The following is a 22,225-nucleotide window of genomic DNA, read 5'->3' as shown; positions in this document are numbered from 1 at the left end:
TTTTGGAGATCAGAAGAAAATGAAATACAAAAGCGACAACTTCCTGAAAGGGAATAGCTACAATGACCAAGACAGTGTTGGTGGCAATTCAAACACTGTGGCATTGGCAACCTAGTTTACACACAAAGTGCAAACAAACACTCATGATCTCAATTCAAAACCACAAATGACAGAACTGAATTGCTCTGTGAGGCACTTGAGAAATAATACCAGATTTACAGCTCACTCCTAATCATGGCCACATTCACATAATATATTTAAAGCACTATGACCAGTGCTTTTTTCTGGGGGGATGCTGGGACACAAATACCCCTAAACATTTTGTGAATCTTTGTCCTTTCGCTGTATTTATTTGAACTATCAAATTGTGATTTTCTTGAGTCAAAATTAGAGTACCCCGAACATTTTTTTAAGGGAAAAAGTACTGACTATGGCACCACAGTCATAGCTCCCCCCCCCCAAAAAAAAAGACTTCTGGAAGCTGTAGTTTACCAAGGGTGCAGAGTTGTTTATATGAGACACCCCGTTCTCATCAGAACTACAGTTCCCAGAATTCCCTATGGAGAGGAACTGCTCCCATAATTCTCTGGGGGAAGCCATAGCTCCTTACAGCGGTACCACGGCGCTTTAAACATATAGCGTGAACGTGGCCCGTGTCTACACAGAAGCAAGCCCTACTGAGTTTCACGGGGCTGACTTCCAAGTAAGGGGGGGTCAGAACTGCGGCCTTATTACGGCACCGCAGGAACCAGCTGCTGGGATGGGACGCTCCGCGACCCCCGCTGCTCTTCTTCCCGTCGGCTTCGGAGAACTTCCGCCTCAAGCGGCCCAGCAGCCAATCAGCACCTTCACCTGCCCCAAGCTTCGGTCCAATGGAAGGTTCCCTAGAGCCTTCATCTTCGGCCCGCCCCTTCCGGCCCAATCGCACGCGGCGATTGGGGTTTCGAGCGAGGGTTTTGGCAAGGAAGGCGGCCAATCGGGGGAAGGGAAATAATCGGGCTCCGGGTCCTCCCCCTCCTCCTCTGGTCCCCGCCCCTTTCCTTCTCGCCTCATCCCCCGTTACCTTGGAACCTGCTGTAAATATCCCGGGACGCGCGAGATGGTGGCGGCGGCGCGGCCCCTTTAAGCTGAGCCTCGGCAACCGTCTGGCTCGTGCAAGGGGGTCGAGGAGGCAGGTAAAGCCGGGGCGGGCCGAGGGGCGGGAGGGGGCTGTCTGCGCCTGTTGTTCTTCGGATATATTAGTACCCCCCTTCTCCTCCTCCTCCTCCTCCTCCTCCTAACTCTGAGTGTTGTCAAAAGGCAGCAGTGCAACAACAACAAAAAAGCATCAACGCAAAAAATTCCTATAAAACACCCACCTCCTTCCCTCCTTTCCTCTTTTGCCAACTGTTTCCCAAAGGCTTAAAGCACCTTAGTGCGAGTGGGCACGAAATAAATCTTTTTGCAGTAGATGAAAGCAAAGGTTTCTGATTCAATTACGCGCGCACACACACACACACACAGAGTGTGTATATATACTGTATGGATTAGGCTGCAAAAATGAAGAAAAGCTAAAAAGCAAGCCATAATTCTTAACTCCAGTGTAAATTCTGGTGCTGAAAACGCACCCCATGACTCCTAACGTGCTCGGAGGCACCCTGCTCTTTGAATTCCAAGCTGCAGGTCGTTGATATCTGGTTGGTAAAGCTTGAGGTCCTGGTAAAAAAAATACAAATACAAAGTGTAGAACCAACAAGCCTCAGGACAACGCACCCCTGCCGCCGGAACTTAACAGGTTTGTTGTAGTATATGTGTTTTCACAGACCCTAGCCTGCTTCATCAGATGTGGGATGAAGACAAATATTTGGAAGCGCATCTGGTGAAGTGGGTGCCAGTCCTTATTTCCATAGTAAAGTTTGCTGGTCCTTAGGGTGCCTCTTTGTTTATTCTTTGTTTGCTGCCACAAACCAACACCTCCATCCCCTTTGGGAACTTGGAGATCTGTGGATAGTATTTTCATTTAATGAAGCAGGACTTCCTTCATGAGTAGACATGCATAGAATTGCACCGTTTATTTCTGATCTTGCATATATTAGGGCTGGGGGTTGAATCTCTTGTGTTTCATGGCCTCCTGTTCTCCACGTTTGCAACTCTTTTATCTCTATGTGTGTATTTCTGCACAAGCCAACTGAGCATCTAACACTTAATGCTTGGGCAGTATTCAGAAAAGCCTATTTCTAGTTTATGAAAATTTCCACCACAATAACGCAGTCCTATGCATGTTTATTCAGAAGTAATTCCCACTGTGTTCAATAGGCACTACTCCCTTGTAAGTGCATTTAAGATTTTCAGCTGAAGACTGTTAGTTTTTAAGATCGCCTAAGATGCTTGGCTGTTTTCATTTAATCTCTGAACGTAAAACCTCTCTACCCCTGCCCACCCCACCCCCACCATCCCAAAACTAGTAGTTGTGGTAAACTTAAAACCTGCCTGTCTTCGTAACTCTTTTCTCACTTTGTGGACAGGTCAATTAGGTACTCCCAGTTCAGTACTCCAGAATACATAGAAGCTGTACATTTTTGCCAGCACAGTTATTTGAGGTCTGGTTACTTGTACTATTTTTTATATTCAGAAAATAACAGAGAGCAGATGTGCTAACCATTCATAGGCAGACATTTATGGCACCTACGCTGCAATCCTAAGCACATATGCTAAGGAGGAAGGCCAACTGAACACAGTGGCACATAATTCCAAGTAAACATGGATTAGATTCACTGGTATTGATGTAAGGAATTGTGCATTTAGATACTGCTATTTCAGAACTTTCTTGTTGAAGCATGTAACTAGATTCCCAACTGTGGATTGTTTATATTGTTGACCATGATGCCATGAATCCCTTGTTTATTTACCATAAAGCAATGTATCTTCTTCTGTCAAATACTGTCAGATACTGGCCGGTATGTATACATATGTTGCAGAATACTAAAATACTTGTCAAACATTAAAAAATAGATACATAGAATAAACATAAAATGAAACAAAAAACATTTTCAAGCATGTTCACCCAACAACAATAATAAAAAGGACAGATCCTATCTCGTCTTTGGCCCTCCAGATGTCACTGGACTACAGTTCCTATTGTCCCTCTGTGTTGGCTGGGGCTCATGGAAGTTGGAGTCGGGCAGCATCTGGAGGGGTGCTGGCTCCCCACCCAAATTATTCCAGGAAAACACAGTCTTGTTCCCAGCTTGCATTCACCAGTGAGGTTTCTTCCATTATTTTTGTATGTGAGGTGTTTGTGCTTTGGTCACTATCACTCATATGCTCTCGCTGCCATTAGTGACCATTAGATGTGATGAAATAATTCTGCACTTCACTGCAAGAATTCTTTGTAATCCCTTGCTGTGCCATCCGTCCAGTCCTCATACTGTTAAGCCAAGTTGAAGCCCCACTGAAATAAATGGAGTTTGCATTGGAGTAACAGTCTGAGAATTACAGTGTTACATCCGATATCCTCAACTGGGGAGGAGGCGTTGATTTTTGATGGGTCAGAATTGCAGGCTGAGGCTGTGATCCTAAGCATATTGTTAAGAAATAAGCTCAATTGAATGTAGTGGGAATTACTTTCAAGTAAGCAGAGTAAAGCTACGAGTCAGCTTTGTTCATCATTGACATCCTGTACTGCAACTTCCTTAAGAAAGAGACTTGGAGTGCCTCATGTTCTCTGTACCTGTGAACATGCATTAGAAAATGAAACCTATGAGGAAAATGGAGATATTAGTTTAATAAGGCCAAAAATAGCCCTTCGTGGCTTTTATTAACTATATTGTACTGTTGTTACTTCTATAGACTTAATTTCAGTACATGCATATTATTTGCAAGTAAGTCTGTAAATGACTGAAATTTTGAACTATGTTATCGAAATTGCCAAGGAAATGCAGATAACCTTGAGGATTTAACTTGCGTGTGCTGAAATTAAAATGACTTCATAATTAAATGAAAGTGTTCCGTGATAGTTAAAGGCAATGGACCAGGAAGTTTCTTAATTATAAAAGTCCTCATACTTGCTGAAGTAACTCAGATTTCAAAGCAATTCATTAGCCTCTAAAATGAACAGTACTTCTTTAGGAGGATGAAATTGCTTACAAGTTGGCAGGGGTACCAAGCTGGGCAAAACTTGGCAGATAATATTCTGGATTTCAAAACGGAAAAGAAAACTGTTCCTAATTTATAACATCCACAATTGTATTGAGTTGGCAAGGACCCTCAAAGACCCTTTTACTGATTTGACCATTTACACTGGTAAATCTGCCTGTAACGCCACAGTTGTGTAACAGCAGTGTTTGTTTTGTTATGTGTTGCTGTTGGGTTTGGATTCTCTGCTCCTGTTTGTTCTGCAGTGCTTGTTCTTAAGCCTTAGGACTAAAAGGATACTTTGACAAAATGTCACTCGGACTACTTTGTTAATAACTTCTCTTGAGACTAATTTCCTTGATGTTATATTTTTCTGTATGTTTCCCTTTGAAAAAATGTAGCGAAAATAGCAAAATTATGTGGGAGCACAGCAGTGGAAATACGTATTTTCATCATAGCATTTTCTGTCAGCTGTAATATTCTGACAGCTGGTGATTTTCTTTTTAACATTTAATGCTCGGTTCAGTTTAATTTCCACATTGGCCATATATGGTGTGTTTGTATGTATACATGTACAAATACATATACATATACAGTCATCAGGGTAGCCAAAGTAGAATAATATGTCTGATCAAATAGTTCAGTAGGAAAATATGCATATATTGAATGCCCCCCAATATTGATCACTTTCTTTTCTACCTATTGCATCTTGATTTAGTCTTTCAATTACACAGATTTTGCTGCCAGCATAATTTTCAAGCTAAAGATTGCATTTGTAAACCCCACCCCCAAATTAAAATAAATCACAAGCTTAAGTAATAAAGAGAATGGGGAAATGGAGGATTGTCCTAGTACTATTAAAAACCTTTCATTAGCTATCATAATATTCTCATCTATATCTTTGTTTCCAAAGGCTTCTCCAGTCACAGGTGACATTTTAGTTATTTATTTTTGTTTCATTGATGCTGCATTTAGTGTTTCTTATTATTTTAATCATTTTCCATCCTTTGAGTATGTTCATTTTGGGGAAAATACTAATCAATGTGTTTGAACTAAGAAGAGTACTTTTAAATTTGCTTGGAGATACTCATTGACTATTTCTGTAGTCTTTCAAACTGCATTAGAAAATTCAGTTTAATTCATTATAATCTTACCATATCAACTGAACAAGGCATACTGTATTTATATACAGGAGTGTGGATATTCACCTAATTAAATTAAAAGGTGTTTCTCATATTGAAAAAGAATGCTTCTTTTCAATGAAAACACCAATAACGTATTAAAACTAAAATCTCTGCCTATTCTTTTCTGCATAATATACTCACTGAGAAGGACATTCTAGTTTCTACCACTTTGTTTTCCCTAATAAGTGTTTCTTATCAAAATTCCACTGAAAAGGCACAGAGGTTGGACTAATCAAACTACATATTCTGGAGTAGTTCCAAGGACTTCAGTGGGATTTTAGTGATTAAATGGTTTCTGGATCATAGCCAGAATGTGTGGGAGGCTAGAAAGGTGACTCCTGCAGTTACAGGCTAGGGTCATATGTAGCATGAGATGGTTCACTTCCATGAAAATGAATAGAACACTAGTTAAGGAGTTCATAACAATAGGAACTTTGAATCCTCTTGCCCTAGGGAATGGAAATAGGCCCTTGAGGGTGAGTGACCCAGGAGCCACGTGGGAGATCCTACTTCTATCCAAAGGAATAAAGTTATGAAGAGAAAAGGATTCATAAAGTTGTAGGTTCAGACTGCTGTAAAGTATTTTGAGGTCGATTTCATTAGAAGACTCAGTGAAATTTTATAGAATGGTTACTAAAATCATTAATAGGCTGGAGTTCCTTTCCTACAAACCTCTGAATCATTTTGTTCAAATGACAAAGTTTTTAAATAAGATCTTGAACAATATAGAGACATTTTTTATCATCATCATCATCATCATCATCATCATCATTGTACCCCACCCATCTGATTGGGTTGCCCCAGGCACTCTGGGTGGCTTCCAGCATATGCAAAAACATAATGAAACATTAAACATTAAAAAGCTTCCCTATACAGGGCTGCCTTCAGATGTCTTCTAAAGGCTGTACAGTATAGGTTCTTACCTCCTTGACATCTGATGGGAGGGCATTCTACAGGCCCCACTAGAATTTAGGGTTGAATCAAGTAGGTGGATCAAATAGAAGATTTTGAATTTGGGAGGGTTAATTTGTTTTTAGATTTTGTGTTCTTTTGTTGTTATAAGACCTACATGGTGAAAAGCAGGATACATTTTTTAAAAAAATAATGCATGGACATAGGAAGCTGCTTATAATAAATCAAACCCCTGCTCCATTTCTTCAGAGTTTAACACCTGAGCCTACCCTGGGAAATAATTATTTCGCATAACCTTCTGGTCCACATGGCACATGAAACTATAAAGGTAAAGGTAAAGGGACCCCTGACCATTAGGTCCAGTCGTGACCGACTCTGGGGTTGCGGCACTCATCTCGCTTTATTGGCCGAGGGAGCCGGTGTACAGCTTCCAGGTCATGTGGCCAGCATGACTAAGCCACTTCTGGCGAACCAGAGCAGCGTACGGAAACGCCATTTACCTTCCGGAGCGGTACCTATTTATCTACTTGCACTTTGACGTGCTTTCGAACTGCTAGGTTGGCAGGAGCAGGGACCGAGCGACGGGAGCTCACCCCGTCGCGGGGATTCGAACTGGCGACCTTCTGATCGCAAGTCCTAGGCTCTGTGGTTTAACCCACAGCACCACCCGTGTCCCTACATTAAACTATAGTTAATGTTTAACTATGGCCTAACGTGAAGGAACAGAATGCTGATGCACACTGCACCAAAGTTCCCACTTTGCTCCTCCTCTTCCTCACCATGTTGCCCTGGGAGCAGCATCCCACAAGCCTTACGATGCCCAAACCCAGGCTCCTGGTGCTTTTCATGATCTTAGGGAGCTTTTTAAACGTATTAGACAAGTTTAGGAGATATCAGGTGACAGCTTTTAGCCGCAATAGCTAAATGAAGCCTCCCTATTCCAAGGTGCCATATACTGAGAACATACAGGGCAAAACCATCACCTGCAGGCCTGGCTTGTGATCTCTCTACATATCACTGGCAATTGTAGGAAACAAATGCTTGATTTCAACCAGGTTTGGGGAACCTGTGGCCCTCCTGCTGTTGCTGGACTGGGGGTAAATGGGAATTGTAGTCCAGCAACGTATAGAAAGGCCCCACCCCTGGTCTAGATTCACCTTTTGTTGTTGTTGCTAGGTTTGCTATTATAATGGTAGGGAAAGTATTCAAAATATTAAAATATCTGATTACCACAATCTTAAATAGTAGCTTATGTAGAGCTTGAAAATGTTTGATTATTCTGAAATCAAAATACTTTCAATTTTTATAAATTAATGGTTGATGAACAGATGGGTTCTTCTGCTCTGTTTCCTTGTTTGTTTCCTTGTTTATTTAAACAATCCAGATACCATACCTTTTAAATTATTTTGTTTTCAAGTGATGTAATGTGCTACTTCAAACACTTTTTATTTTTATTTTTGTCTCCTCTGCCATGTTACTGTTACCAAGAATGTCAAAAGTGTACATATTTGACAGCAGCTTTTAAAGAACAAGTCAAAACTGCAGTTCTCTGATACACACAAACACTAATGTCAGCGTTAGATGCAGAAATAGTTAGCTACTTTTTTCAAATTATTTTATCCGTTATAAATATGTGTTTGTGGCAGGTAGGTTGTTGTTTTGTTGTTTTTGTTTTAACTATGTATTTATGCTCTTACCTTGTATTTTAATCTTGTGAACCACCCTGAGAGCTTATGATGAAGGGCAGTATTTAATTTAAATAAATAAATAAATTCAAAAAGTTACAAAATGGAATGCTAAATGACTTTCATTCCCCTCTCTGAATTCAGAAACAAACATAGATTCTGAACAAAACTACTGACTGCCAAAGGGAGAGCCGGCAACCCTTCTTCTGAATGTAGGGTAATGATGAATTGGCAAGCAGCCAGCCAGCACTTCCACTGTGACTCTGTGAGCTGTCCTCTGGCGAGATGAATATTCCTTGAGGAAAGGTCTTGAACATTATTTTTATTTAGAATGGGGGAGAGAGGAAGGAGTCTCGATTCTGGACCCAACAGAAAATCAGACAGTGATAAAAGCAGTAACTCTTACTATTCTGACGACGAGTCATCTCACAGCTCTGACCACTCGCCAACGATAAGCACTCAGTCTACAAACGCTGGAGAAAAAAGCAACAAATCGCAGACTTTGAAAAGCCTCGCACATTACCAAGGTAAGTGGTAGGTAAAACACGATTTCTAAGCTAAACTGCAATCCTAAACATATGCAAAAGTAAAATAAGTTCTGCTGACCCTTTCCTTCTTGTGTAAGCATAGAAGTTGTATGTATGACTGTAGGTCAAACAGTGCTCTATTACTTATAGTCTTATATTTTTCATATTATGGATTTATACAAAGTTGTTTTTATTTTTAATAAGAATGAAAAAGAAAAGAGTTTTCTGTCGGGGGGGGGGATCCTGTAGTTTCACAAGTTCTAAATGAGCAATTGAAACCTAATTCTTCCCTCATCTTGCTGAGGCATTTGCTCAAAAGACTGACCCACTTGCTTCGCAGAGCTGTTCTGGCACTGTTCTCCTTCCTTTCCACTACACAGTTTTTGGTCTGACTTGCTCAGTTGTTGTGCTGTCTTGAGCAGCCAGCCTCAGTTTATGGCTGTGTAGAATCCATTTGGTGCTTCTCTGCTGTTGGAAGTTATCTGATGAGAGAACCAAGAGGGAGGCCATTTTTGGCAATTCCCTTCTCCCCTGCAACCCAACCCCGCTCGCCCAATATCTTCTCCAGAAAGTTGGAGGACTTTGGAGAAGATTTGGAGAGTAAGTGCCAGGGGGGCGGACTGGACAAATCTCTGAAAACTGCCTCCTTCATCTTCCATCAGTAGAGGCACAACAGTAGGATATAACCAACTCTTGCTGTGATTTGCTGGGATTAAAACACCTTTAGAATAGATCTCCAGAAGTAAATGATTGAAAGTTTGCTAAACCAGTTTTGCTATACAGTGAGGAATTATTTCCTTTTCTCTGGAAATAGAGCTGAAATTATGTGTTTAATGTCTTAGAAGTGGTACAGAACTTTTGTGACCTATTTCTAAGGGACATGCCTATAACAAGCCTGCAAGGAGAGCTCTTGTGTGTCTTAGAAGTATAGCGGTGGGTTGCTGATTTTCATTGTAACACCAACATCTTCTTTCGTTGCAGGCACTAAGCAAATTGCCTCTAAATATGCGCCCAGCAAACGAGGAATCCGCTGGGGGTTTCGCTCCCAGAGCCTCAACAGGGAGTCTCCTGCCAAAGATATTAGCCTAGTTACAAAAAGAGTTCTATCTGCCAGGTTGCTGAAAATCAACGAGCTCCGTAATGAGCTGACAGAACTGCACGTCAAGCTCGATGAGCTTCAGAAAGAGAACAGGGCGCTCAAGCGGCTTCAGTACAGGCACGAGAAAGCCCTGCATAAGTTTGAGGACACCGAAAACGAAATCTCTCAGCTCCTGGCACGGCACAGTGACGAGATGAGGATACTGAGGGAGCGCCTGAGACGATCTCAAGAAAGAGAACAAACGACGGAGCGGAAACTCCGGGCTTCGGAGGAGGAGCTGTACAAGGCCAAAAGCAATTTGCAAAAATTGAGAAGGCTTGCTGAAGACAGGCACCTCCCGGAACGCGATGAGCTGGCTAAGAAGCTGGCTTTAGCAGAAAACAGGCTAGATGACACTGAGAAGAGAATTAAGGTAGGGGACGGGGGACGACGACACTCAAACTACTTTTTATCATTCTTAATAAATTTCTCATTCTATAGGATTGCATATATAGAAATAGCCAAGCTGTTGTTGGCAAAAGGTATAGCGGGGGGGGGGGGGATGCAATGTAAAAATACCGTATATACTCGAGTATAAGCCGACCCGAATATAAGCCTAGTTTTACCACAAAAATTGGGGAAACTTATTGACTCGAGTATAAGCTGGTTCAGCACACCACAAACCTCTCCCTGCCCACCCTCCTGTCCCCCTGCCTACCTAGGGTGCTGCTGAGAGGCAGAAGCTGGTGGCGGCGGCAGCAGAGGAAGAACAAGCAGCCCGAAAGGGCTGCTTTTGGGCTGCTTGTTCCTCCTCCTCCACCTTTGCCACTCTCGGAAATGCGCTCGGGTGGGACCCTCACTCGAGTATAAGCCGAGGGGGACTTTTTCAGCATAAAAAATGTGCTGAAAATGTCGGCTTATACACGAGTATATACGGTAAATATAGTAAATGCTAATTTCACCAATAATTATGCTCCACCAATCATTAATGCTGTTGTTATTCACAACTTCTTGAAATCTCAACAACTGCATTCCTATATGTACTTACCTGGGAATAATATTCCAGTTGGGTTGGATCCTAAGATCCTGTGAGCAGAGTTCCTCTCATGATGTGACTCACCCATTGCTTGCTACTGGAAGACAGAGAGGCATATTTCTTTTGCCAGTTGTCCATCTCCCCCATCCTTGTGTCCCCCCCCGCCCCCCCAAAAAAACTTTCTCTGGGTTTGGAGTCCTCTGGAACACCATGAAGGATGGGCAGCTGGCTAAAATTGCCTCCCCACCTTCCCTCTGTAGATGCCTCTACTGAATCAAAGGTCCCTTCCATTCATGAAAGTGCCCCTTCGATGAACAGAGTGGCACCTTTGAATCTGACCTTAATTGTTGAATTAAAGATTTAAACAAAGTATAATTTTACAAAAGCTTAATTAAAGGGATGAACAAAGTCTTTGAAGACATGTTGGTTTCCTGCTGCTGCTTTTTATGAAGCTGTTTATGATGATGATTAAATTACTGTTGATAGTTTGTTTCATTTCATTGTCAGTTTTTTCCCTTTTGTTCTATATTTTTATGCATAAGCTGCCTTGAGTTTGACTTTTCTCATAGGAAAACAGAATGAAAATGTCAAGATAAATAAAATACTGTATAAGTAAAATGAAATAACATACCAATTTGTAAAATAAATGGGCAAGATTCCTTGAACATTGGTGTTGAGGAAGGTTCTGTCCCCAAGGGTTGACAACCAAGAACCTGTCACAGTGTCACCCCTCTCTCGTTAAATAATTATTTCATGTTGTCCAAGTTTGGAAAATTAACAGACATTTGGAGAAATTGATATTTCTGATATATTCAATTGCAGGACTTGGAGAAGAACCTTGACCTCAGTAATAGTAGTTTCCAAAGACAGTTGCATTCTGAGAAAAAGAAATTATGTGATGCCCAGGAAGAAAATAAAGTTCTCCAAGAGGAAGTCCAACGGCTAGGTCAAAAATTAAAGGTAAAAACTGCAACTTTTCTTGAATAGAACAGCCTTAGCACATGATTTTTCAGGACCTAGGTAGACACACTGGTGGCCCAGGAGTTGCATCAGGACTGCACCATGGTAGCATTTTGAGCTTTAACCAAATGGATGGTATGGTTATGCATTTGAATGATGTGATATATATATTCCAAAACACCCCACAGCACAGAATATGCCTGTACAGGCGAAGTTAGTTTTTTCAAGGACTCCACAGTAATGGCAGTCTAAATGAGCTGCAGTTGGTTGTAGAGAATCTGCCTGGGCACTCCAGTGGGTGTCGGACACAGACTGGGGACTACAGCTAAACAGATTATAAAGTTGCTGTGCTGTGCTGTGCTAAAAAAAAAAGATCACTGCTTTGGGGCATCGCTCAGCAGCATGCATTCTACCCAAGCACATGGAGAAAACCTGGCCAGAGCATTCCACAGAAGTGTTTGTGTGTCATTATGCACCCTGCTCATGTGACTTCCATTGTCATAACTGTGACTGCAGCATTCATGAACAGGACTGAGTGTTTCTCAAGTGTTGAGTGAATAAGTTTGCAGTGGCAACTCCTGTTAGGGGGCTGCAGTGAGTGTATTCCTAAAACCATTCTTGTCTTTCATAGTTGTATGTTTCTTCATTGAAGCAGACATATTGCAAGATGAATGTTGTCGTTTCAACATGGCTTGGATCAGGAGTTGCATCAACAATAATACTTTGGCTAGTGCTACATAAATAAAATTATGTAAAATAAAATAAAATAAAATAATAATAATAATAATAATAATAATAATAATAATAATAATACTGAATGCTCTCCCATCAGATGTCATGGAGACAAGTAGCTATACTACCTTTAGAAGACATCTGAAGGCAGCCCTGTATGGGGACGTTTTAATGTTTAATGTTTTGTTACGCTTTTATATATGTTGGAAGCCACCCAGAGTGGCTAGGGCAACCCAAACTGTTGGGTAGGGTACAAATTGTTGTTGTTGTTGTATTGTCTTTTATAGGCAAATTTGCTCATTTTACACCTCCAGTTGCTTCTTCATTGTATGTCAGGAGGTAAAGCACATTGTAAAGCAAGACTTGCAAAATAATTGTTATAGAGGCTGAAAAGCAAATATTTTTAGTACATAACTTTTTTGAAGATCGTATCTAGAAATTCTGTAAAACAAGGAAAGTGAAAAGTGAAAAAGTGAAAGGAAAAGTGAAAAAGTGTTTCTGATTTGACAATTCACATTTTTTTATTAGGAAAAAGAAAGAGAACTGGATGCAAAAAATATATATGCTAATCGGATGTTAAAAGTTTCACCCAAAAAAGATGTTGATTCTGCACCAAGGAAAAAAGGTAAACGCTTTCTGGAAAGTTTTATAAGCAAATCTAATGGCCAAGCTGAGTTTCAGGGGTCATATAAGACAATAATGATCAATGCCTCCAGTATTTCTGGAATTTTGACCCCACAATTTATCCTTCCAATGTTTAGGTGTTTTTTTAATCAAAATGATATTTATCCTGAAGTGGCACAATTAAAAATTCAATGAATGTCATTGTATGGCAAGAATATAATTAAAAGAAGAATGAAGTCTAGAGTGGTAATGAATCAGATGGGCTGACACATCAAGAGGTTTGAGTTTTGAATACATTGGTTTTGATAGGGAATGAAAACTACCCTACAAAGATATGTAACTTTTCCTTTTCATAGCTCCAATTTCATTATACATTTTCTAATATGTGGGCTTTGAGTTGTATCCAGTGGTGTTGCTCCGCTAAGGCTTCCATCTGTGGAACAGTGAGAGAACCAACTTTTGGTGATTCCTCCTTCTCCCTGGAAAACCCTTCATCTGCCCTGAAATCTGCCCTGGAGGGTCCCCCAACACTCTACAGCAGATTTTTGGGAGAGGGGGGTATATTTGAAAATTTATCCCCTTATTCCACAGACAGACGCCTGACTATCAGGTTAGTACAGTCGTACCTTGGATCCCAAACGCCCTGGAACTTGGATGTTTTGGCTCCCAAACGCCGCAAACCTGGAAATGAGTGTTCCGGCTTGTGAATGTTCTTTGGAACCCAGATGTCCGACAGGGCTTCTGTGGCTTCCGATTGGCTTCCGGAGCTTCCTGCAGCCAATCAGAAGCCACGCTTTGGTTTCCAAATGTTTTGGAAGTCGAACGGACTTCTGGAACGGATTCCGTTCTACTTCCAAGGTTTGACTGTATATGTTTAGGAGCTTCAGATGACTAAGGAAACACTGGCCTTCATGTTAGACTGTTTAAAATTAATCTATTTTAAAAGTGATGTGAATTGAGCATTCATTTATTTACAGCTTCTAATAAGAATACTAAACGAGAAGTACAGATAACAAAAGGAGTCCAGACTACTGGATGCTCTTCTCCAGTAGAATTTCCTCAACCACCAGACTTTATTTCTGATGGAATACCAGAGGAAAAGGAAGATGATGCACATCTCAGAATGGTGAGTTTAGCCCGCATTCTGCAAATCACTGTTCCCAGTGCAATAAGGATAAGTTCCTAAAGGGTGGTTGAAAATGAGCCTTGTTATCCTTTGTACCTGGGGTGAAGGTAACACAGACTGAAAGTATGAGTTTGTTAATGAGAGGACTCCCAAACAGTGTAAAGGACAAATTCAGGATTGGTCCAGTCTCCAGGGGTCACCTGCTAGTGGTGGGCATGGCCAAAAGGAGCTGTGCCCTCTCATAGACATGCCCCACGCATACAGCTCAGAGCATACATTTTCCCTCACACACACGTAGGCACAGAGGCCTCTCTCTCATGCACATACCACACTCATCTCCATCCCATCACTGGGCTCAGAGAAGATGTTTAAACCTCTGCTCTCTGCCCAGCACTGAGCTGAAGAAGGAAGATTGGAGCTGGCTGACCACTTTAAAAGCCTTGTGCAGTGAGGGAGCTCATCCAGCCTGTGGGTTGTGCATTCAGCACCCTTACACTGATGGGGGAGAATAATAATAATTGAATGTTTGGATTAGATATAATCCTCTGCCTTGTTGCTGAAGAAATGCCCTGGAGTTCACAGGTTTTTGCCCCCCCAACCCCCCACCCCAACAAAAACATTTTCATGTGTGATCCAGATACTGAAAATGTTATCACTGCCTTCAGGATGTTGTACTGTGGGATGGAGGAGAACATGGGTGGGGAAGCAAAAGGGGATGGACAGAGCACACTGCGTATTAGAGAACAGAAAAGGAAAGAGAGACTGTCCCATCTCTTTTTTTCCATAGGCTCTTAAGTGTACCATGTCAGTGTTTGAATTCTCCTTTCAAAACTGACTCCAGGAGCAATGAGCTGGAGCTGTTTTATGTTTTTAAAAAACCACTGCTGTATATTTTGATGCTACAGTGGTATATAAATATATAAATTAGTGTTGTGAGCACGTCCAGTGGTAAGTGAGTGGAGGATTTGCCCTGAAGAAACAGTAGGTTTGGGGGAAAGTTGAACAGTCTGTTTCTTAACTGTTTCCCCTTGTGATGTCTTTTATTTGTTTTGAGGATCAGGCTCTGTGCAGCTATGATATGATGCCAAAGTTTCCATTAGTGGAAATTAATATAGTGCCATTGTATCGACTGGCTATAGCATATCCTTTTCCAAATATCTTTTAAAAAAAATAATCCTTCAGGCAGCATTCACCTAACCAGACCTGTCTACGGAAGCCCTGCACAAGGACTTTCGCTTGCTCAATGGGGCTTCTCCCCTCTCCTCCCTTGCTTCCGTGCCCTAAAAATTGGTTTTGCAAGGGCACACAAGGGAGGGGGTACTGTTTGATCAGGCACGCCTACACAGATGGAACAACAGGAAGAATGTGATGTTATATTCCCCCCCTTCAATTCTATATTTAAAACTTCCTTCAGGAACAGTCAATTAAAGACTGGAAAGAACAAACAGAACGCTTCAAGGAAGAGCAGAGCAGAGAAAGAGAGGAAAGACTGAAAAGTGATCAAGAACTGCAGGCATTGGAAGAGAGAGCCAAGAAACTAAGAGATGGTAAGAAAATGCACTTAAATTTGCAACCGGAGACTGCCATCCTATCCACTTTTCACTTGGAAGTAAGGCTCTGTGGACTGAATAAGACTTACTGCTTACTCTGAGTAAACATGTGCAGGATTGCACTTTTAGTAGGCAGGATATTAATTCATATGTGAAACACTTCATGCTAGTAAGCATAGGAAATTTTATTTTTCATGAAGAAAATAAAACGTGTGATTCTTAGTATTTATTGGCTGTGCTGCTTGTGAAAAGATTATGGGCTGTGTTCAAAATAGTCCTCTTTGAGGGCGGAACAACATACACCATGCAGTGGGGCTTGTTTTTCCTCCCCCCGCCCCCTGCATACCTTCCAAATCTGTTCTGATCTATTCTTTGAGGTAGATTTGTGGACAACACAGAGTACATACAAGGAGGAGGGAGCCCTATTTTACCAGCAGAAGTCATTCTGATCACACATTTTTTTAGCCCTGTTGCTTCTCAGATTATACTGAGTTCTCATCTTCTGCATTTATTTAAAGGAGTGCAGAAAGGTAAATAAACATGCCATTAACATTTTGTTTTTTCATTTCATACAAGAATTGTCCTTTGGAATTATATTTCCCTTTAGAAAGGGTAGTGTTAAGCTTCAATACAGGAAACTTGTGTTTTTTGTGCATTGTGGAGGGATGTTTTTATCAACAGTGACAGGTGAGTTGTTTCAGTACCAACACAGTCTAGGTCACTGCATTTGTGGAACAATTTTGCTCCAGTTTTCAGTTTATGCGTGCACAATGCCACTGAAGTCAAACCTGAGAAATGTGTGCAGAACCAAGTGCAATTATTGGTTGTGGAAGGCTACCAGGCATGGCGAAGCCCACGTATGTTCCCCATACCTGCTGTGTCATGACACATGGGCTCAAGCATGTTTAACTAAACATGGGGTTCCAACCTCACTGCACAATTCTCAAAAATCGACCAAAACTCCAGTAAAAAAGTAGAGCTCAGGGGGGCGGGAATGGTGAGCTTTATATGATGTAAAGTTTTCAAGTGGGAATAGTATTTCACCTGGTCCGGACTTCAGAATAAATTGAGTTATTTTGCATTTGGACTTTGAACTCTCATCAGCCCCAGCCAGCATTGACAATGGTCAGAGATATTGGGAGTTGGAGTCCAACAATTTCTGCAGGGCCACAGGCTCCTCATCCCTGAGTTGTAGCGATAGTTGTAGATCATTTGCAAAAGCTTGATGGTGACAACATCAATCAAAACTGAGCTTTATATAATTGTTTGAACTCAAAGGGGAATGGAATTCTGTAAAATAAGCAAGTACGCCTTGGGTTATATATAAACCAAGAATGTGTTTCATTGTAAGCCATTCACAAAGGTGACTAACATAATAATATATCATTCTAAGTCAATGTTGTTGATGCTTTAACCCACAGAATGGGAAAAGGAAGAATCTGAGAGAAAAAAGAGGGAAAATAGTCTTCTGCCGGAAAAAGAAGAAAAAGCAAAAATGGAGACAGAGATATATAGTTTGGGAAATGGGATGCAAAATAATGAAAGCGAAGAGGAAAGACGGAAGGCAATTCTGCTTTCTAAGATGTATGAAATTGACAAGGAAACGCAGATCAATATAAAAGTTACTTCACAGGAGCACACTTCGGAGACTGTAACTATACCATATTCCTTGGAAAAAAGTAAGAGGCCGTACCAGAGCTCAGAAGCAACTGAGAAATTATTCAATGGTTTTCTGGAATATGGCCAGCACAATACGGTTACGAAAGGAGAAATCCAGAAACAGCAAAATATAGAGACCACAAGCCCAAGCAGCAATTTGACATTTGGGTGCTATGTACCTTCTTTTGGGAAAGTATCAGGGAGGCCAAGTTGGGCTAATCAAAAAAGCGATTTCCTTGATGAACCCACTAAAGAAGACTTGGGTCTCCACACGAAGAGAGATAAAAAGGCCAACTTAATGGAGCAGCTGTTTGGAAGCGGTGCCAGCACCATCACTCCACCTAAGAAAAATGATTTGGGTACTTTCCGACAAGACAGCGGCCCAAACAATGGTTTCCAGGATAAAGGCTCTACGGTCAATGTAAAAGACGACGGCGATCTTTTCTTCAGTGAAGGGAAAAACTTCAATCCCAAAAGGCACCGACTGCAGCACACAGCAAGCAGACCAGCAGTGAAGGCTTTTGATCACTTGGAAGATGAGATTGAAGAAGTACTGTTACAATGATTATAGTCTGCGAAAGTCCATATGTGTAAAGAGTACATGTATTTAATGCGCTATTTATAGTTTTTAAAACTTTTCAGATATCGTTATAAATATGAAGTGACTGAAAATATATACGTGGGGGAAATTGGGATATGTAGCCTGATGTGTCATCAAGAACGCAGCTTTTTTTATCTAGGGTGCCCTAAGCAATTGAAAGTGGTGACTGATAGAGGTATACCAATCTGTCGGGTTTCTTAGCACAGTCCTACCCAGTCTATTCAGTCTTCTCTGCCCGCCCACCTTCATAATAATCTCTCCGTCTTCTCTAGATCTTTTCCATCCTTCACTTTTAAATGTACACAGCTTGGTGGCACAGTGAGTCAGGGTGCTTCTGCGTGACATCATTAGCGAAACATTTTGCATGTGGCCACAAAAAGAAATAGCTGAAATTCCTCCCCCCCCCCCAGTAATAAAGTAATTTCCATCGCTACTCTTCTTTAAATTGTTTCTCTAGGGCTACAAATGACTTTAACCAGTTTTGAGGGCAATTTTAATCCTCCCTCTGTACCATCAGGGAAGGGAGTGTCTGCTATGGGAAGTCTCCCAAGTAGTATAGTTTCAATACAGCAGAGGTTAAATGCAAACATTTTGTTGAACTAAGAAATGAGAACAGTTCAAAGGAGACGGCATATTATGATGACTTTTCAACCCATCAGCTCGTTCATCTGATCTTGCATAATAAGCCTAAATATTGAGAAAAGCAATACCGAGTCTATTTTTCTTATAATAGAAGGGAATCTGATTTTGTCGTTCAGTCAAATAGAATGTAGGACTTGATGGGACTCTAGATAATTTCGTAATTTCTCACCTTCTGTTGGAATGCTATGAGAAAATGGTTTAATGGTGAAGTGAAAAAGCGTTGCCACATTTTAGGTTAACCTAGCACTTGCTTAATTTGTCATCAGCCACACTCCCGCATATCACACCAATCCCATTAACAAACCTTCTCTGTTGTAAATGGGCTGCAGATTGCAGCCATGAGCACAGTCCACTTAACGAAGTGGACTTGTCCGACACAACCTTGTGCAGTTGTTCTTAGTGGATTTATTAAATATTGCCTGATGTGCTATCCGGTGGTGGCTGTCGGAGGATGGAAGAGAATTAGTCAATGGAACTGGAAGGAAGGCAATTATTTGCAGTCCACTTCTCTTCTGCAATACCCAGCTCTCCTCCTAAATCTGTTCCAGTCCATCCTCCAACCCCCCTGGAGCAGACTTCAGGGCGGCACTGAAAGGGGTACAGGTGACTGCTGAAAATTGCTTCTGTCCTCTTTCTAACAGATTCCTTTCCATCAGCAGGCGGTTAGCCTGCAATGCCATAATGGAAAATACTATGATATTTGATCAAATAAATTGGATTTGTTTTAATACTTAGTTTTTGTTCACTTTCAAGACGTAACTGGGAATGTTTATATGAGACTTAGGAAGATCTAGTGCTATGGCTGGTAAAAATGTACATTTGGCTGTGTCACTTAGTTTTAATTGCAATTCTTTGGTTGTGTAAAATGCTCAGTTTGTACTACTTATATGGAACATTTTGAATAGGAAGCAATCTAAAAACATCAGCAAAAGAATTGGTTAGCAGCAGTCCAGATCTCAACTTAAATACATCTGTTGGACTTGCACTATTGTCCAGCTGAAGCAAAGCACCAACTTCACCTTTTGGGGCTGCTTTTATTTTGGCTATAGACAATTGTCCCAATCTAGGGAACATAGTTGAGTTGGGTCAGATCCACATAAAGTGCAAAAAGCTGTTGAGAGATGAAAAATAGCCTGTTCACTTTGGTGTGCATGTAGAACTCTGCCACCCTAAAGCTTTTGACCTCTTTAGGCCTGTCAGAGGCCTTATGAGCACTTGCAGTTGAGTCTCCTAGCAATGATAAGGAGGATGCTTCAGCCTCTGATGGCAATTGTTGAGTAGGAGAGAGGGACAGGGACTAAAACTTGGTGCCTCTGTGGCCCCGCTCCCCTTGCATGCATCCATCTAAACAGATAACTCAAGCTGTCAGTGACTTTGTTGGGGCAAGAGATATTGAGTAAGTGCTCACAGACAGACGAAAGGAATACTGGTGTTCTAGAATGAGGTTAAAGGCAAGGCAAAGAAGAAAAACACACTATCATTTGCTACAGAATCGAATTAGGAAACAATTCCACAATGAGAAACAGTAACTGTCCATTTGGTTCATTACGCTATGTAGCTACCAGTTGCCATTTTCGTTTTGGCTGGCTAACCTGGATTTTTTAGAGATGCCTTCTTGGCTTGACGCAAGTCGTGGATCTGTACAGCTCCAAAGTACCCTTCAGTTTTTGCCAATCTCCTCAGCTACTAGTTTAGTTGCCAGGCTTTTTGAAACCTTGTAGGAAAGACCACAGTGGATTTGGGGGGCAGCGCAAATAGCTATTGTGGAGGTTTGATTTTAGTATTGTGCTCTGTGATATAGATGGAGCTTGACCAAGTTTCCAGTCAGAATCTCAGCAGACATTGTAATGACCTCCATCTTGACATTTGTTTGTGATCCGCCTGTGAGAGCTGGTGGGAACTTTTGACAAGTGTTTCGCTGTGGTCTTCCACTTGTCACCTGTTGGCACCCCCTTGTGCAGCAGCTTCAGGGTCCCAGCAGCTGACGTGTGGCCTGTAGCCTGGAGAGGGAGCTTCTTAGCACTGAAAACCTTTGCATTTCTAATGCAACACTAAAGGGCGATAATGTTTTTTTCTTGTAATATAAAACAAAGCATTTTTATGATTCAGAAGAAAATAGTATGTATTTTAAAAGAATTGTTTTAGAGCTAATGCTATAAAAATATTACCATCTGTACTGATTTTTAATATCTATTTATTATGTGATGTTTAATTTGTTTTTATAACTTTATATTTTGTGTCAAAAGTTCTACCTTGGAACAATGCTTGGGTGTTTTTTTTAACAGAATGATTTATATTAAAATATTTCTGTGATGGGTTTGTGTAGATCATATCTGTTTCCAAAAAAAAAAAGAAAAAGAAAAAAGTGTTTAGACCTCTCCATACCTTTCCCACCTTATTCAAAGTTTGGGGTGGGTTACATTAAGACTTTACATAATAACAGTCCTATGTGATCAGGCTGAAACAGTATGAAACACCAACATTCTACTTCCAACACTGATGCCCTCCTGTACATTTCTGTCTCTGACATCTTTTAATTTTGCTAATGAAACCATTTTTCACTGAAAAAGCATGTAAAGATTCCTTTCACCACACATGGGATACCAGTTGGTTGCAGAGGTATGAAAAGAATTGTGCTGCTGCACATGCATAAAATGCCAACATAGCATATCTCTCAAAAGTCAAAATTCTGACTTCTGAAATAGGCACGTGCCATATTTTGTTCATTTCCTAATGGCTTATTCTAATTTACTTATTAGAAGAAAATATCCTTTCACTTTTACTGACCCCCTTTATTCCTAACACAAAGCTTCTAAGAGGCACAGAACATAGAAACTTCCGTTTTTCTCCAGACCAAATGTATCCTTCACCCAATAAAATTATTTCTTTCAGTCAGTAATAAAATCTAAGTGATATCTGTACAAAGAAAGCAAGCCATCCTTCAGTACTATTGTCAGCTGGCTACTAGCATGTTGCTAGGATACACACAGTAGATTTGATTAACTGCAGTTTGCATGAGAAATCCATCCACATATTTGTTTTGCTTTAATATAGCTCTCAATGGTACATATATTTAGAAAGAAGTAGGTATTTATATTGAGCTTTTTGTTTTTTTAGCTTTACCATTTCCGTATCTGATTTTTATCAAAGCCTTTGCAAAATGAACACTAACAGCAAGTGTTGGCTCCGCCAGTTAAAATATGCTTACTCTACCCTAGTTGTGGGAGAGTGGTACCCAAGTTATCCCAATGAGAAATGCGTCTGTGGGAAATCCTGCACTGGGAACAATCCATAAGAAAATCTCCTTCCCAATAAAGTTCAAACTGCTGCTAGCGGTGGACGAGATATTTGGCCTTTTATCTTCTGTCCTAAAAAAGGACAGTGCGGGTGTCCTTGCACATGTGTCAGGACCTGCATGTACTAAGCAATGTTTGTAGATTCCAATAAGGGTTAACAGGTCTTATTAAATGTTTCACAGAATCATGGAATTGTAGAGTTGGAAGGAACCCTGAATCTTTTGCCCATCATGGGGCTCGAACCCATGAGCCTGAGATCAAGAGTCTCATGCTCTACCAACTGAGCTATCCCAGCAGGATGGTGAGTTTTCTACACTAGTGCATTTGTGATTTGATTCAAAGACCTGTTTGATGTTCACTCTTCTTGAGTTTCATTCCGTTTGGAGTGCAGATCCTAGAGGGTGGTGATGGGTGTCTTCTTGGAATCGCCATGTGGGTAGCTTTTTGATTATTGTTAGAGAAGGCTGACCTGTAAAGTAAAGAGACAAACTCAAGCCTAC

At 41.0% G+C, this 22,225-nt stretch overlaps 1 protein-coding gene across 3 annotated transcripts; it reads left to right on the top strand.

The window, feature by feature from the left end:
• Window positions 1-541: 541 nt before the first annotated feature.
• Window positions 542-20,638, top strand: LCA5 (lebercilin LCA5). Of its 3 annotated transcripts, none has more exons than XM_081187353.1 (9): window positions 542-1,175; window positions 5,751-5,871; window positions 8,039-8,421; window positions 9,403-9,932; window positions 11,358-11,495; window positions 12,756-12,852; window positions 13,829-13,977; window positions 15,392-15,524; window positions 16,949-20,638. In XM_081187353.1, the coding sequence occupies exons 3-9, from the start codon at window positions 8,226-8,228 to the stop codon at window positions 17,749-17,751; spliced, it is 2,046 nt and encodes a 681-aa protein (XP_081043479.1). In that variant the 5' UTR covers window positions 542-1,175; window positions 5,751-5,871; window positions 8,039-8,225; the 3' UTR covers window positions 17,752-20,638. The 3 variants fall into 3 exon arrangements, with proteins under 3 accessions (XP_081043479.1, XP_081043480.1, XP_081043481.1); XM_081187355.1 differs by lacking the exon at window positions 542-1,175 and adding an exon at window positions 1,657-1,774; XM_081187354.1 differs by lacking the exon at window positions 5,751-5,871.
• The last annotated feature ends 1,587 nt before the right edge of the window (window positions 20,639-22,225 follow it).

This window comes from Podarcis bocagei (genome assembly GCF_964188305.1).
Source record: "Podarcis bocagei genome assembly, chromosome: 3".
NCBI lineage: Eukaryota > Metazoa > Chordata > Lepidosauria > Squamata > Lacertidae > Podarcis > Podarcis bocagei.
Note: the sequence above shows the minus strand (reverse complement) of the source record. Positions and strands in the feature narration are given on the sequence as shown.